At 47.8% G+C, this 13,438-nt stretch overlaps 1 protein-coding gene across 1 annotated transcript; it reads left to right on the top strand.

Moving 5' to 3' along the window:
- Window positions 1-2,793: 2,793 nt before the first annotated feature.
- On the top strand, window positions 2,794-13,169 carry TCF19 (transcription factor 19). Its single transcript, XM_060239163.1, has 3 exons — window positions 2,794-4,185; window positions 5,578-6,211; window positions 9,713-13,169. The coding sequence occupies exons 1-3, from the start codon at window positions 3,912-3,914 to the stop codon at window positions 9,945-9,947; spliced, it is 1,143 nt and encodes a 380-aa protein (XP_060095146.1). The 5' UTR covers window positions 2,794-3,911; the 3' UTR covers window positions 9,948-13,169.
- The last annotated feature ends 269 nt before the right edge of the window (window positions 13,170-13,438 follow it).

Below are 13,438 nucleotides of genomic sequence, written 5' to 3'. Positions count from 1 at the left end.
TCCCAGATAAGAGTTTGTGCACTTAACCACTACACCAAACTGACTCTCATTGATTGCACTGTCCATCAGGGGGAGGGGGTGGAGGCCACCCTTAGTCTTTTTCCTGCTTCCACCTGAGAGAGCAGCGGATTTAGAGAGCTCCTGAGATTTTCCTTTAAGTAGCTCCTTTGATTGCACTTGGTTTTTCTCTTTCATCCTCTGTGCCTTCATGTGTGCCTTTTTCTTTGTTTTTTTTAAAACTCCATTTGTTCTTCTGGCCTCGTCTCCCCCTCCCCGGTTGTTTGCCTTTTGGCCCTCATGGTGGTGATGTTTGCAACTGAGGTCTCTGATGGATTTTTGGTGCCAAAACTGCCCTCTACTGATCAGCTCAGTGCACCTTCTGCAGCCTTGAGAGAACAATGTGTTGAAGGGAGAAAATAGCTCCCCATAGAGGAGGGGGAGGGGAAGCCCAGGAGCGGGGAGAGCCCCTTGTTGTCCACTAGGCCTTCAGGACTAGCACTAGAACAATTTGTCTCCAATCAGAGAAGAAAAAAAAGCTCCTTTACCCTCCTGGAAAAAATAATACAAGGCCACTTCCCCACCTCCAGTCAAACATCTTTTAAAAATTTGCTATCTCAAGGCCTCTAGACACAGAGAAAGGCCAGGACTCCTTTTGGCCAACAAAGTACCTTTCCCATTACGAGCAATTATTCAAGTTTCTCAGACTACAGATCTGAAGATAGGGATTCCCCCTTGGGCTCAGAGGATTCTGATGCAGATCTGCAAAAAGGCAAGTCATCTGTCTGAGGATGAAGTCCAACTCACTGCCTCTTTTTCTCATGAGGAGCTTCCCACTCTTACATAAAGCATTAAAAATCCTACAGCTTATTGCCTCTAAGGTAGGAATCCCCAAGGAGGAACAGGATGACGATGATGACAAAAAAGGGGCCTCTCAGGTTTTCTCTATTGCTAGAGAACTGGGTTCAATGTTTTCCTTCTCTTAAAAAAACATAAAAGGAATGACCAGATCCTACCAATAACCATTTACATTCTGGCCAGGCTAAAAGAATGTATTATCTTCTAAAGTTAATCAGCTTTCTGAAAGTTCCAGTGGTAGATGCTCTTGTGGCTAGCTTAGCATCAGAGGTGGCTCTTCCAAAAGAGAGAGAGGGCACCCTTAAAGATCCCAGTGATTGATTAAGTGTCTCAGCTTTCCACAAAATTTGTTAGCCTTTCAGGTGCTACTGCACTCTTGCTGAGATCCATGAAATCTGCCATATTGTAGATAAAGTGACTCCTGGTCTCTGCCCTCAACCTGTTTGTGATGTGTCTGTGCAAGCAGCCTTCACATGACACTTAATGTAAGTGCTTAATGTCAAAATTCATGTCCTATTTTGGGCACCCTCCCTGCTAGTGCTCCCTCTTAAGATCTCTGTCTGTCTCTAGTGAACATATTTCTATTACAAGCTGGGGGAGGCTCATTGGGTGCAGGGAGGAGTGTGATGCTGAATCTGACCTGTCTGGAGCCTTCGTGGCAGCAGAGCGTATTGGAGAAATATGCTCTCCCTGCTGAGTGCTCACATCAGAAGTATGCTGTCCTGGTTCAGGAAGCAGGGCCAGTCTATTCCTTGAGAGCCTTTCACCTTTAAAAGGCAATCCTAGGCACCAAAGCCTGATTGGAAGCAAGTCCCATTTTATTCAGGAAGACTTATTCCCAGGCAAGGGTTTTTGGTGCCCCCCCCCCATCGTCACAGCTGATTCATGGCAGCCCTGTAGAGTTTGTAAGGCAAGAGATGCTCAGAGGTGGAAGTAATGCCTGCAAATGCAGGAAAGGTATTCTGAAATATGCATAATGGAGGGCAATCAGCCACCCATGGGGGGTGGTCTAGAGTTTCTTGGAATTACACCTGTTCCCCAGTTAGGTAAAATAAACCCATTCTCTAATCCCTGTAAACATTCTCCATGTTAATCTGAATGTACATTCAGGTGTTTGTGGGGATGTACAGGGACCAATCTGCATGGAGGAACTTGCTTTGGACGGTGAGCTCTGGCACTATACAGTGCTGAATCCTGCTCTCATGAACAACATTCCCTCTAAGCTGCAGTCTTGTGAGCAAAAATTCTACTTTGTGAGCTACTGCATAAATTAGTGCGCTCTGGAGTCATCCTTCCTGAGCTTAGACAAAAATGTGTGAGCTGGAGGCTAAAAATCTGTGAGCTAGCTCACACTAACTCAGCTTAGAGGGAACACTGGTCACCAGCTCCCCCGCCCCCAACTCCAGGCCTTTCTCAACCTCCTAGTTGGCAACCTTAGCTTGCACTTTAAAGAAATTACAATAAAATGTACTAAAACTGCAGACTGATTTAGTGGGATGTTGAATTAAATCAGTGTTTAAACATTTCTGCGGGTTTTAGACTTCGACGGCGTTGGCATCATTCCTATGCAAAGTTTTCGCACTCCGGCAATCACACAAAGGGACTCGGTCTGCCCGGCCGAAACAACAGGCAAGAAAGGACTGCTCCATCGAGCGGAAATCCTCTCGCGCATGCGCCAAAGGTACAGCAGTCCGCCCAATATTCCCCTCTCAATAGAATGTGCCCCGGCTGTCAGACACCCACCAATCAGCAGCTTCCTCCACCTAGCCCTTCCTCTCCAGCGCGCGCTCATGCTCCCCAACCGCCCCTTCCAATTTCAACCAATAAAGAAGGGAGGAGAAATACCATCTGGCCAATGGGGGACTGAAGCTGCGCCCTTCCTCCTTTCTCTCGCCGAAGCCGGACCAATCAAGGGGCAGCGCGCGGCGCTCAGAGCCCGGGCAGCTGTTGCGGGTAGCAGCGCCCGTGCGAACCGCCGGCTCCGGCTGCTGGGTGATGTCGCTCGCAAGAAACCGGACTTAATGAACAGAGTTGCCAAGGACTCCGGTGTTCAAGATTCTCCTCCCGCTAGAGTAGCAGGTTCTGGAGCCGCGCTGCTAGGGAAACCGGGGGTTCTCTGTAGCTTTAGAAGGAGCACGGCGACCATTATAGCTCGTTGCTAAGGGAGCACGCAGAGCTCTGGAGCTGGCCGAACGACCACCGCGATCACCGAGCGTGAGTCTCTCAACTGCTGTTCTAAAGCGGTGTTGCAAAAAAAGATTTCCAGACAGCCCATGAACTGCGCTTCCTCCTCGTTAAGGGGACAGGGAACTACGAGGACTGTCGAGGGCAGGGCACTGGAAGTTTCTGGAGCCAAGGGTAGGGTTTCCTCCCCAACGAAGTGGGCTTCTGGAGTAGGGTTTGTCACCCTGAAGTGGGCGTTTGGGGCATCGTTGGATGCATGGTAGTGCCCTTGCTAAAGAATATCTGCAGTCACCGCCACGACAGGGTCTTTATTCAGTTTGCACTAGGAACTCTTCAGCAACAAGCCTTTGAGAATGCCTAGGGTTAGCATTTCACTGTGACAAACTGGTTGCTGAACCGGGAGAAATCTTTGTTGTTGGTGTTTTGTGCAATGTGGCAGATCCAAGTAGGGGTTAAAAGTAAATGGATTGGTTAGGTTGTTGAAACACTCCCCCAGCTGTTTCGCTTTATGGCAAGTTGAAACTGTGTCTTAATAGTATCCGATAAACCCAACCTTTTTTACCTGTAGCAATCTCAGTTTGCACTGCTGGTTACTTTCTCTTGCACCTGGTGCTGCTATATTTCCAGCCAAGTGAACGGTGAAGGACTTGAGACTGAAAAAGTTTGGTTCCCCAAAGCACAGCTGTTAACGACTGTTGGATAGATTTACTGACCACCTGAGCAAACCCATGAGCCCTCCTACCGCCTAAACAGCCAGACTTCACCACCAGAGGACTCCCACTTGAACCTTCCATATAGAAGTTTGTCCCCCCTCCTGAGTGAACCCTGACAGGCATCCTTCCTGTGCTTCTGGAGACCAAAAGGAACCAAAGATGCTTTCGGAGGCCCTTCCTTGCTTCCAGTTACTTCGGATGGGCCCAGCTTCACCTGGGGACTCGCCCAATCGGGACCTTTACACCTTCCGACCCTCCCGGCCTAGCTGTACTTATCGGCTGGGCTGCCGAGCCGAGGTCTGTGATGTCACTCTGGTGTCGGAGCGGAACCCGGCCTTGATCTCACGGATCCATGCAGAGATTCACGCCGAGAGGGATGCGGACAGCACAGCTGGGGAGTGGAGAGTGGGCCTGGTGGACTGCAGCACTCACGGTGAGTTCTTGGAGCGCTCTTCCAGCCAAGGGCACGGGAAGGTGGGTCTGAATTCAGGCCTTATAGAGTCACTCTCACATTTTTTACTGGAGATGGTTGTGGGACAATTGTCCGGGGCCACGGAGGTTTAACCACCAAATGGTAGCATCTCTTTCCATTCCCTTTCAAAGGGCGGAGGTTCCTGGGGACTCCATATTTAACATAGAGTTATGCTAAAGGTAAAGGTAGTCCCCTGTGCAAGTACCAGTCGTTTTGAACTCTGGGGTGATGTTGCATCATGGCATTTTCATGGCAGACTTTTTATGGGGTGGTTTGCCATTGCCTTCCCCAGTCATCTACACTTCCCCCCCCAAGCAAGCTGGGAACTCATTTTACCAACCTTGGAAGGATGGAAGCTGAGTCAACCTTGAGCCGGCTATCTGAACCCAGCTTCCGCCGGGATCGAACTCAGGTTGTGAACAGAGCTTGAACTGCAGTACTGTAGCTTACCACTTTGTGCCACAGGGCTCCCAGAGTTGTTAGCCTTGTTAAATGCATACACCCCACAGTGGATCCTGCCCTCCTTTATAAAAACATCCCTGCATTCTGGGCACAGTTCCTAGGTGGGTTGCATAAAGTTATCCTAATGCACATTTGGAGATGTGTGGCCTGTTTTGTTAAGGGTGGGGTGGGGGGAGCCACCAAGGTTTTCAAGGGGAAATCAGTTTGAGACAGAAGCAAACAAACCAAAGGCTTCAGTTGACTTTATTTGCATTCAGCCCAAGGTCATCACAAATCAGAAAGTCTTTGCAAGTTTTTCAGCTTTGGCAAATGTAGGTGCTACCTCGTATCTGTCAAACCTAACACAGCCTCCAGAAGTCTTGTTCTAAACACAGAGAGAGTTTAAGCTGGTAGGAAATAGGCATGCATGATTTCCTTGTAGGGCTTGTGTTGCTTGATGTGTCATAACTAGTGTAGGCCTGATCCTTGAATGAGCTTTGGAGATCTCAAGTATCTCGATCGTATAGTCCTGGATAACTGGAGAATGAGTATGGTATAGTGGTAAAGAATGGTGGGCTGGGATCTGGGAGGACTTGTGTTTGATCCCCACTCTGCCATGGACTCTCTCTCAGCCTAACCTACCTCACAAGGGTGTTGTGAGGATAAAATGGAGAAGAGGAGAACTTTGGGTCCCCACTGGAGAGGGAAGAAAGAGCAGGATAGATAAATGCCGCTTTTCTGGGATGTTGGACTAAGGAAATAAATGCAGTTTTGCCTGCAAGGTTATGTTTTGTGTGGGATATTCCTTTCAAACCATTGGCAATCCTATGCATGCTCCAAGCCATTGCTGTGATGAACGTTCTCCTAAGAAACAGGTCAACACTTATCTCTGTTATCCAAAAATCTCTCCAGGTACTTACGTCAATGCCATCCGCATACCCCATGGCCAGCGGACAGATCTGAACGATGGAGACCTTCTGACCTTTGGCCATCCCAACCCAGTCCCAGAGGGCTGTGCTCTGTCACCCCCGCATGGTGACTCCGAGTTCTACTTCCTGTTCCAGAAAGTCCAAGTGCGACCCCAGGACTTTGCTGCTATCACAGAACCAAAAGCCCCTGGAGATTTCTCATGTGGCTTCCGGCCCGTGCTGCCTTCTGGCAACCACCGCATCCGCCCCCTGCCCCGTCTCTCACCCATCTCGTTCTCTTGCCGCTCCAAAGCCACCCTTATCCTTAGCTCTATCGGCAGCCTCAGTAAACTCAAGCCGCAACCCTTCACGTTTTCCCTGGGCCGGAGTCGGACTGCGGAGCCACCCGCCCAGCCGAGAGCCTCCCGGAATCGTCGCAAGTCAGCTCACACGCTGCTGCCAGAACTGGAGGATGAAATCACACGGCTCGAAGAGGAACAGCCACCACCGGAGAAGGCGCAGGGGATGGGTAGTTACATGCATTGTCACAACCCCTTGCAGCTCCAGCAGAGGGTGCCGGAGAGAAGCAGGAACTTGCAAGAGGATGTGGGACCAAAGCTTCAGATCACGCCCAGTGGGTGAGTTCCGTTCGTTTTTGGGAAATGTGCCAGGTTCAAACCCTGCTGCTTGTAGTTAAAGGTACTTGGACAGCCTCTGATGTTAATCAGAGTTAGGTAGACCAGCGGTCTGACTCCATTATTAGTCAGCTTTCTCTTTTCCACATTGAATTGAGCATAATCCACCCCAGAAGTGAACTATTATGATTCCTGAGCAGAAAGGGTGGTTGCTTAGTGGTAGAATGCATGGGTTTGCTTGCATGGTATCCCATGGGTTTGCTTGCATGGTATCCTTTTAAAATGATTTCAGGCCGCAGGTCTAGGAAGGACCTCCACTTTGGGGAGACTGTGCCAGCCAGAATAAACCATTGGGAGAAACAGCCTCTGTAGTAAAGCAACTGCATATGTTCTAATCTGAATACTTCCCTGACCTTGCAGTTCTTCCCTTGTGGGCTCAAAGCTTCCTCAATACCAGAATTCTCTAACCGGTTGAACCAGAATATGCACAATAGGGGAGATGGCAAATGCAGACTTGTGTACCTTGGGTGGTGGTGGTTCTTTTATATTCTGTTTTGTAACGCTTCACAATTTCATTAAGATCTGTAGTGGTAGGAACAGAGGGGTAGTGTGGGGTTGAAGGAATACAGTAAAATCTTCCAGGAGATCATAGAGAATTGGTGTGGTCGAGTGACCTATTATGGGAGACACAATATTTCAAACCTCCACTTTGCCATGATGGTCACAGGATGACTTTGGGCTGGTCCTCTTTCTTGCAAGTTTGATAGGATGGTTGTGAGGATAGGAGGGTAGGGAGGGAGAACATCTACACTGCACGTCTAGGAGGAAAATTGTGAACTAAAATTAGGTAAAAGGACTCTCTGACCTGGATTATACCACCCAGTGTAATAAATCCCTAATCTTGAACTGGAGATGAGGATTGTGGCTCCTTCTTATTGTGCTGTGGAGAAGGTGTTCTGATGAAGCGTGGGATGGTGCTGTTGAGAGCAGGGGAGCAGATTGCCCATGAGCAGCAAGATGGTTTGAGAGACAGAGCAGCCAGGGTAGGAAACTGGCTGTTTAGTAGCCTTCCTACAGGCTCAGTGGGAGAAGTCGATAGGAAACTAAAACTATGACTTCCCAGTTTAGAAAAAAGACAACTAAGGGGGGGATATGATAGAAATCGATAAAATTATGCATGGTGTGGAGAGAGTTGACACTGGGATTTCTTTTCTCCCTCCCCCAAAACATTTGAACTCTCGGGTATCCAATGAAGTTGATGGGCAGTGGATTCAGGATAAACAGAACTTTATGCAGCGAGTAATTAAAATGTGGATTTTGCCACCAAAGAACATAGTGAGGGCCACAGGCATAGATAGAATCACAGGAGAAAGGTCCAGGGCTTTTTTGTAGAAAAAGCCCAGCAGGACCTCATTTGCATATTAGGTCACACCCCCTGATATTACCATTGTTTTGCATAGGGCTTTTTGTAGAAAAAGCTCAGCAGGACCTCATCTGCATATTAGGTCACACCCCCTGGCACCAAGCCAGCCGGACCTGCGTTCCTGCTCTGGATAGGTCTATCTGTGGTGACTAAAGAGAACCTCCAAATTCAGAGGGAGTCAACCTCTGAGTCCCCGTGCCAGCAGCTGCAAGCCCCTTTGGGATTTTGAGGTGGGGGAGGCAGGATAGGAAAGGTCCCCTGTGCAAGCACCAGTCGTTTCCAACTCTGGGGTGACGTTGCTTTCACAAAGTTTTCACAGCAGATTTTTTATGGGGTGGTTTGCCATTGCCTTCCCCAGTCATCTACACTCCCTCCACCACCAGCAAGCTGGGTACTCATTTTACCGACCTCAGAAGGATGGAAGGCTGAGTCAACCTTGAGCTGGTTACCTGAAAACCCAGCTTCCGCCAGGGATTGAACTCAGGTCGTGAGCAGAGCTTCAGAATGCAGTACTGCAGCTTTAACACTCTGCACCACTACAAAATGGCTGGCATCAAAGATGAAGCCAAGCACACACATACACAAGAGGAAAGGTCATGGGAAATATAAAGACACACGAAACCCTGGCAGGGCTAAAGAAGACATAAGAGCCCCGCTGGATCAGAGCAATAGTCCATCTAATCCAGCATCCTGTCTCACACAGTGGCCAAACAATTTTTGGATGGCAAATAACAGGGTATAGAGGCTGAGGCCTTCCCCTGATGTTGCCTCCTTGCTCTGGGATTTAGTGGTTTAGCATCCCTGAATGTGGAGGTTCCCCTGAGTCATCATAGCTAGTTCATGAATCTCTCTAATTCCCCCTTTAAAGCTGTTTATTCCCGTGAGTCACCATAGCTAGTTCATGAATTCTCTGACAGAGAATTCCACATTTTAATCACTCTCTGTGTAAAGTATTTCCTTTTGTTTGTCCTCAATCTACTCCCCATCAGCTTCACTGGATGCCCTCTGAGTTCTAATATTTTGAGAGAAAAGATTCTGTCAACTCTCTTCACCCAATGTATAATTTTATAAACCTCTTATCATGTCTCCACTTACTTGTCTAAGAAAACTAATGGGGGAGAAAGAAAATACACAGAAAGATTACCACAGGAAGGGGGTGCATCCCAACACACATACCCCACCTCACAGCTGATGTGTGGGGTCCTGTTTACAATATATTAAAGCCTTCTCCAGTGTGGAGGATTACACTGAAGAGGCCCTTTTTTGTGTGTGGAAGCAGCAGCCAGTCACTGGTTCTGCCTTCACACTTGCCCCACCTACTTTCCTGAAGCCCATGGCACTCACCTGGGGAAGTGCCTGAAGGTACCGCATTGGAGATCCTTGTGCTATTGGATAGCTGTTAACTTTAACTAAGTCCAAATATGTTGCTTTCATTACAGGGGTCAGTTTTTCCCCATGCTTCTCAGAGGGCACAAACTAAGGTGCTCTTTCATGGCGCTAAGGGCAGCATTACCCAAAAGTGGGTTGTGAAGCTGGTGTGTTTTAGGCGTTTGCATTTTCATTCACTTGTGTGTGGACTTTTTGGGGTTGTTTTTTGGAGGGTGGTCACCATATCAAGTAAATTTGGACTTGTGAGTCACTGTATTCAGTGGTATATGCTGTATTCAGTCACTGGTATACAGAACTGCAGCTTGCATCTCTTTGCAGCATGTACACATCTCATACGTGTCAAACAGCACAATTTTGCATGCCCAAGTTATGAATGATATACATGCTGTAGAAGCACATAGATTTAGGCTTGATAAGAATTTTTCACTATGTTTTCTGCCCCTGCCCACCTCCATGGCTTCAAAACTTTTAGAAAACTCACTGCTGACCATATAGGGATGCTGCAGTGAGTGATGAACCAATGTACGCAAGATGCAAAGAATACTTAGCAAATGGGTTGAGATGGGGGGCGGGGCAATTGGCCACTGTGTGACACAGAGTGTTGGACTGGATGAGCCATTGGCCTGATCCAACATGGCTTCTCTTAGGTTCTTATGAGAGCGACAGTGCTCCTTTCTGATCTTCTTTTGCAGGAAACGGCGTGGTCGGCCACGGAAGAACCCTCCGGGGGGCACTTGCCAAGTGTTCTCCCAGACTCTGTCTGCATCGGAGCCGTGTGCAGCTCCCCGCTGCCGCCTTCCCCAGGACGAGACGGTGGAGTGGGTCCAGTGCGATGGCTGCGACGCCTGGTTCCATGTGGCCTGCGTGGGCTGCAGCTACCGGGCCGTGCAAGAGGCGGATTTCCGCTGTGCTGCCTGCCGCTCCTAATGTATGTGGGCAGCGGAGAGGAACAGTCCCCCCCCCAAAAAAAGTAGGTGAGGTAACAGCAGTGAATTCAAATGCAACATGTGCATGTGTGCCCACTAGAACTTTTGATAAACTGCCAAGTAGGGATATGCACACCAGTGAAACATTTGCACAACTAAAGATTAGTGTGATGAGCACCAAGCTCATGCAGAGAACTGATGAAAACTGAAACTATTGCAAGAACCTGACATTCCAGCAGAAATTGTTTTGCTGACTCCAATCCAACCTATCCTTTTTCTTGGGTAAGCGACACTGTTGAACTACCGGCTTCGTCTGTCTGAAAACCAACAAGGCCCAACCCACAGGACAGCTGATGTGTATATCAACATGATGTTGGCAGACAGGCTTTTGTGCCAGGAGCTGCAGGTCTTTGCAGCACGGGGGACTAAAGGACATGATGGAAGCTATTTGAACACAAACAATCCATTCACAAAGACATTGCCCCTTTGGCATTAATGGCTCTTGTTCCTCCAAGCCTGTAGCAAGAAAAAAAGGGGAGGAGACCTGCAGTTATGTTGCCTCAGGGCAATGGCAAAACCTTATGGAAATGTGAATACGTATGTCAGCTGACAGCAGTACAACTGTGCAGGTTTTCCAGTTGCATGAGTCACTTTATGCAAAAAGGTCACAGGCTGCTCGTTGCACCTTCTGCTCCTTACGCTGCCAGGGGAAGGGAATTAGCGTGTATTGTGTGCCTCCAGAAAACAACAGGGTGCTGTGAAAGAAGTTTGGTTAATGTTTCTCTGCTGTGCTGTCCAAGCGACAGCAAGTTCCCAGGAAGAAACATTTGAGAACGGTCACCCAAGGGCAACCAGCAGAGATAACATAATTATTAGAAAATTAGTTCTTGCCCTCTTCAGATCAATTTACAGGAACAGTAAAGCTAGAGAGAAAATAAGTTTTTAAAAACCTTCTAAAGGTGTTGAGTCGGGAGAAGTGGCCTTGTTGAGGTAAGAATATCCCTGCTGGAGGAGACCAGTAGTCCATCTAGTCCAGCATCTTGTCTCCCACAGTGGCCAGCCAGTTGCTCTAGATGGCCAAAAAGAGGGCCGAGGCCAAGGCTAGTAGCCATTGGCAGACATTCTCCACGAATTTAATTCCCATTAAAGCGGTTTATTCTTGTGGCCATCACTACAATGAATTCCACATTGTAATCACTGTCGTATTTTCTTTTGTCCATCCTGAACCTACTGTTCCTGAGCGTCACTGGATACCTTCAATTTCTAGTATCTTGGGGAGAAGGAGAAAACTGCCAACTCTAGGCATAATTTTGTAAACCTCAATCATGTCCCTCCTTAGCTGCCTCTTTTCTAAACGGAAACATCCCAGACTCTTCAGCCTTTCCTCATAGGAACGGTGCTCCAATGCCCTAATCATCTTGGTTGCCTTCCTCTGTACTTTTTTGTACCCCACCATGGTCTTTTTGAGATAGTGACCAGAACTGTACAGCATGCCAAATAAAGCCACATCATAGATCCATACATGGGCATTACAATATCAGCTGTTTTATTCTCAATCAGTTTCCTAATAATCCCTATCATAGTTTGCCATTTCACCGGTGTAGCACACTGGGTTGACACTTTCACAGAGCTACCCACTACAACCCCAAGATCATTTCCCTTCTCAGTCTCAGCAAGTTTAGGCCCCATTAGCCTATATCTAAAGTTGGGGATTTTTGTTCCAGTGCACACTAAACTTGGTTTGTCACATTGTCTTCTGCTCACAGGGTGTGGAGGTCCTCTTGGAGCTCTTCGCAGTCAGGGTAGGTGTAATGGGGCTGGGGGCGGACTCTACCTGTGTTCCAACCATTCATGGATAGAACAGTAGGGTGGAAAGTCTGTTTGTGAACACCAAAAGAGTATACAGGTGAGCAGAACTGAGCCCCCCTTCTCTCCCTCTCCCTGGCTCACTTCAAACATTTTTCTAGATTGGCTCACTTCTAGAACAGGAAGAGCGCTTGACATTAACAAAACAGGGGAAGCCAGCTCACTCCTTAGGGAAGAAAACTCACCCTAGGGCAATTGCACAAATGATGATCAGTTCCTGTAAAACAGCAGGATATTACGGCACCTTAAAGCCTAGTGTGTTTATTGTGGTATTAGCTTTTGTGGACAAGAGACCCTCCTCTGGAGCTTTTCTTTTAACTATATATAGACACTGACTCAGACTGTGTACCAGTTTTCTGGCAGAGAATGTACCCGAGTTGCAAGAGAGTGACCCATGTACTGCTGCAGCTGCTGTGCTGACTTCCCAGAGCCGTTGAGAACATGGGTTCAAATGCATGACTGCTTATGCCACAAGCAGTCTGCCAGTGGTTTTTCTTCAGAACCTTGGCAGGAAAGTGTTTTCAGCTTGTGATTGCAGATGGTTACAAACATATGTATGTAGAAGCCTACCCATTACCCCCTTGCACTCATAAGCTGCCCCCTTAAGCAGGGAGCAAGAACGAAATGATCACCAAGAAAACTTGCTGTCTCTTGGCAAGTCTTCCAGAGCCTCAGTGTAAACAACTGAGGAAACCCCCACCACCAATACAGCACATATCTTTAACTGAGATGCTCTCATCTGCATTTATCTATCTGGTTAGTCACATACGTGCTAGCACCTTCTCTATGGAACTCTTCCCCTCCTAGCACCAAGGCCTTTGCTTACAAGATGTAACCACAGTTAGCCTGGCCTATAGCCTTGGACCAGGAAGAATAAGAAATATACAGTGGGCACGAGGACAATATTTGGCCCAGCTGTTCCTCCAGCCGTTGGGGACTGTCGTGTCACATTCCAAGACAGCGCAAGTGATGTACTCAAAAAATCCTGCTTCAAACGGCCATAGCTGCTGATGCTCCCGGGGGAAGGGGGGAGAATTTTAGACAACCAGAATGCTCATCTGCTTTTGCTGTTTCTAGCAACCGCTTGCTAGGGAATTTGCTTTTCTGAAAGGCTGAAATCAAAAATAAGCTATGTGTATAGTTCTAAAGGAACTCTGCAGCAAGGAGAACGATGGCAGTAATAACCAAAGACTCTTACAGTTAAGGAAGGTGAAAATAAGATTTGTTGTTGCCAGTATGATCTGTCATGCTTTATCTTTGGGAGGGATGGAAGGTTTTACCCTTTCCCTTTGCTACAGTGTCTCTTGCTTCACAGCAGGCATTACTGGATCGAAATAAACCCAAACTGCAAATTCAATGTCTCCCATGAATGCATATTTATAAAAATCAGAGTTTCAAGTGGCCAATTCCCAGCTCATCTGTCCTTTCCTGATCTGCCATACCAAGGCAGTGAGGCGATTAAAGGCAGAGCGGACTGAGGACAAAACATCTGACAGTTTACACACAATTACTGATCACTTTCTACCATGTGATCCACAGGAGAAGATGCTCTGCACTCTTTTTGAAGCTAAACAGCAGAATGAATACAACCCTGAAGACCTTAGCAGCAGCCAGGGCATACTTAGC

The sequence above is a fragment of the Heteronotia binoei genome, chromosome 5 (assembly GCF_032191835.1).
Source record: "Heteronotia binoei isolate CCM8104 ecotype False Entrance Well chromosome 5, APGP_CSIRO_Hbin_v1, whole genome shotgun sequence".
Lineage (NCBI taxonomy): Eukaryota > Metazoa > Chordata > Lepidosauria > Squamata > Gekkonidae > Heteronotia > Heteronotia binoei.
The sequence above is the reverse complement of the archived record's forward strand: the minus strand, read 5'-3'. Positions and strand labels throughout refer to the sequence as shown.

Coding starts and splice junctions, on each gene's coding strand:
- TCF19 (XM_060239163.1), top strand. CDS start 3,912: ATGCTTTCGGAGGCCCTTCCTTGCTTCCAGTTACTTCGGATGGGCCCA. Junction 4,186..5,577: donor GGTGGACTGCAGCACTCACG/GTGAGTTCTTGG, acceptor AAATCTCTCCAG/GTACTTACGTCAATGCCATC. Junction 6,212..9,712: donor CTTCAGATCACGCCCAGTGG/GTGAGTTCCGTT, acceptor CTTCTTTTGCAG/GAAACGGCGTGGTCGGCCAC.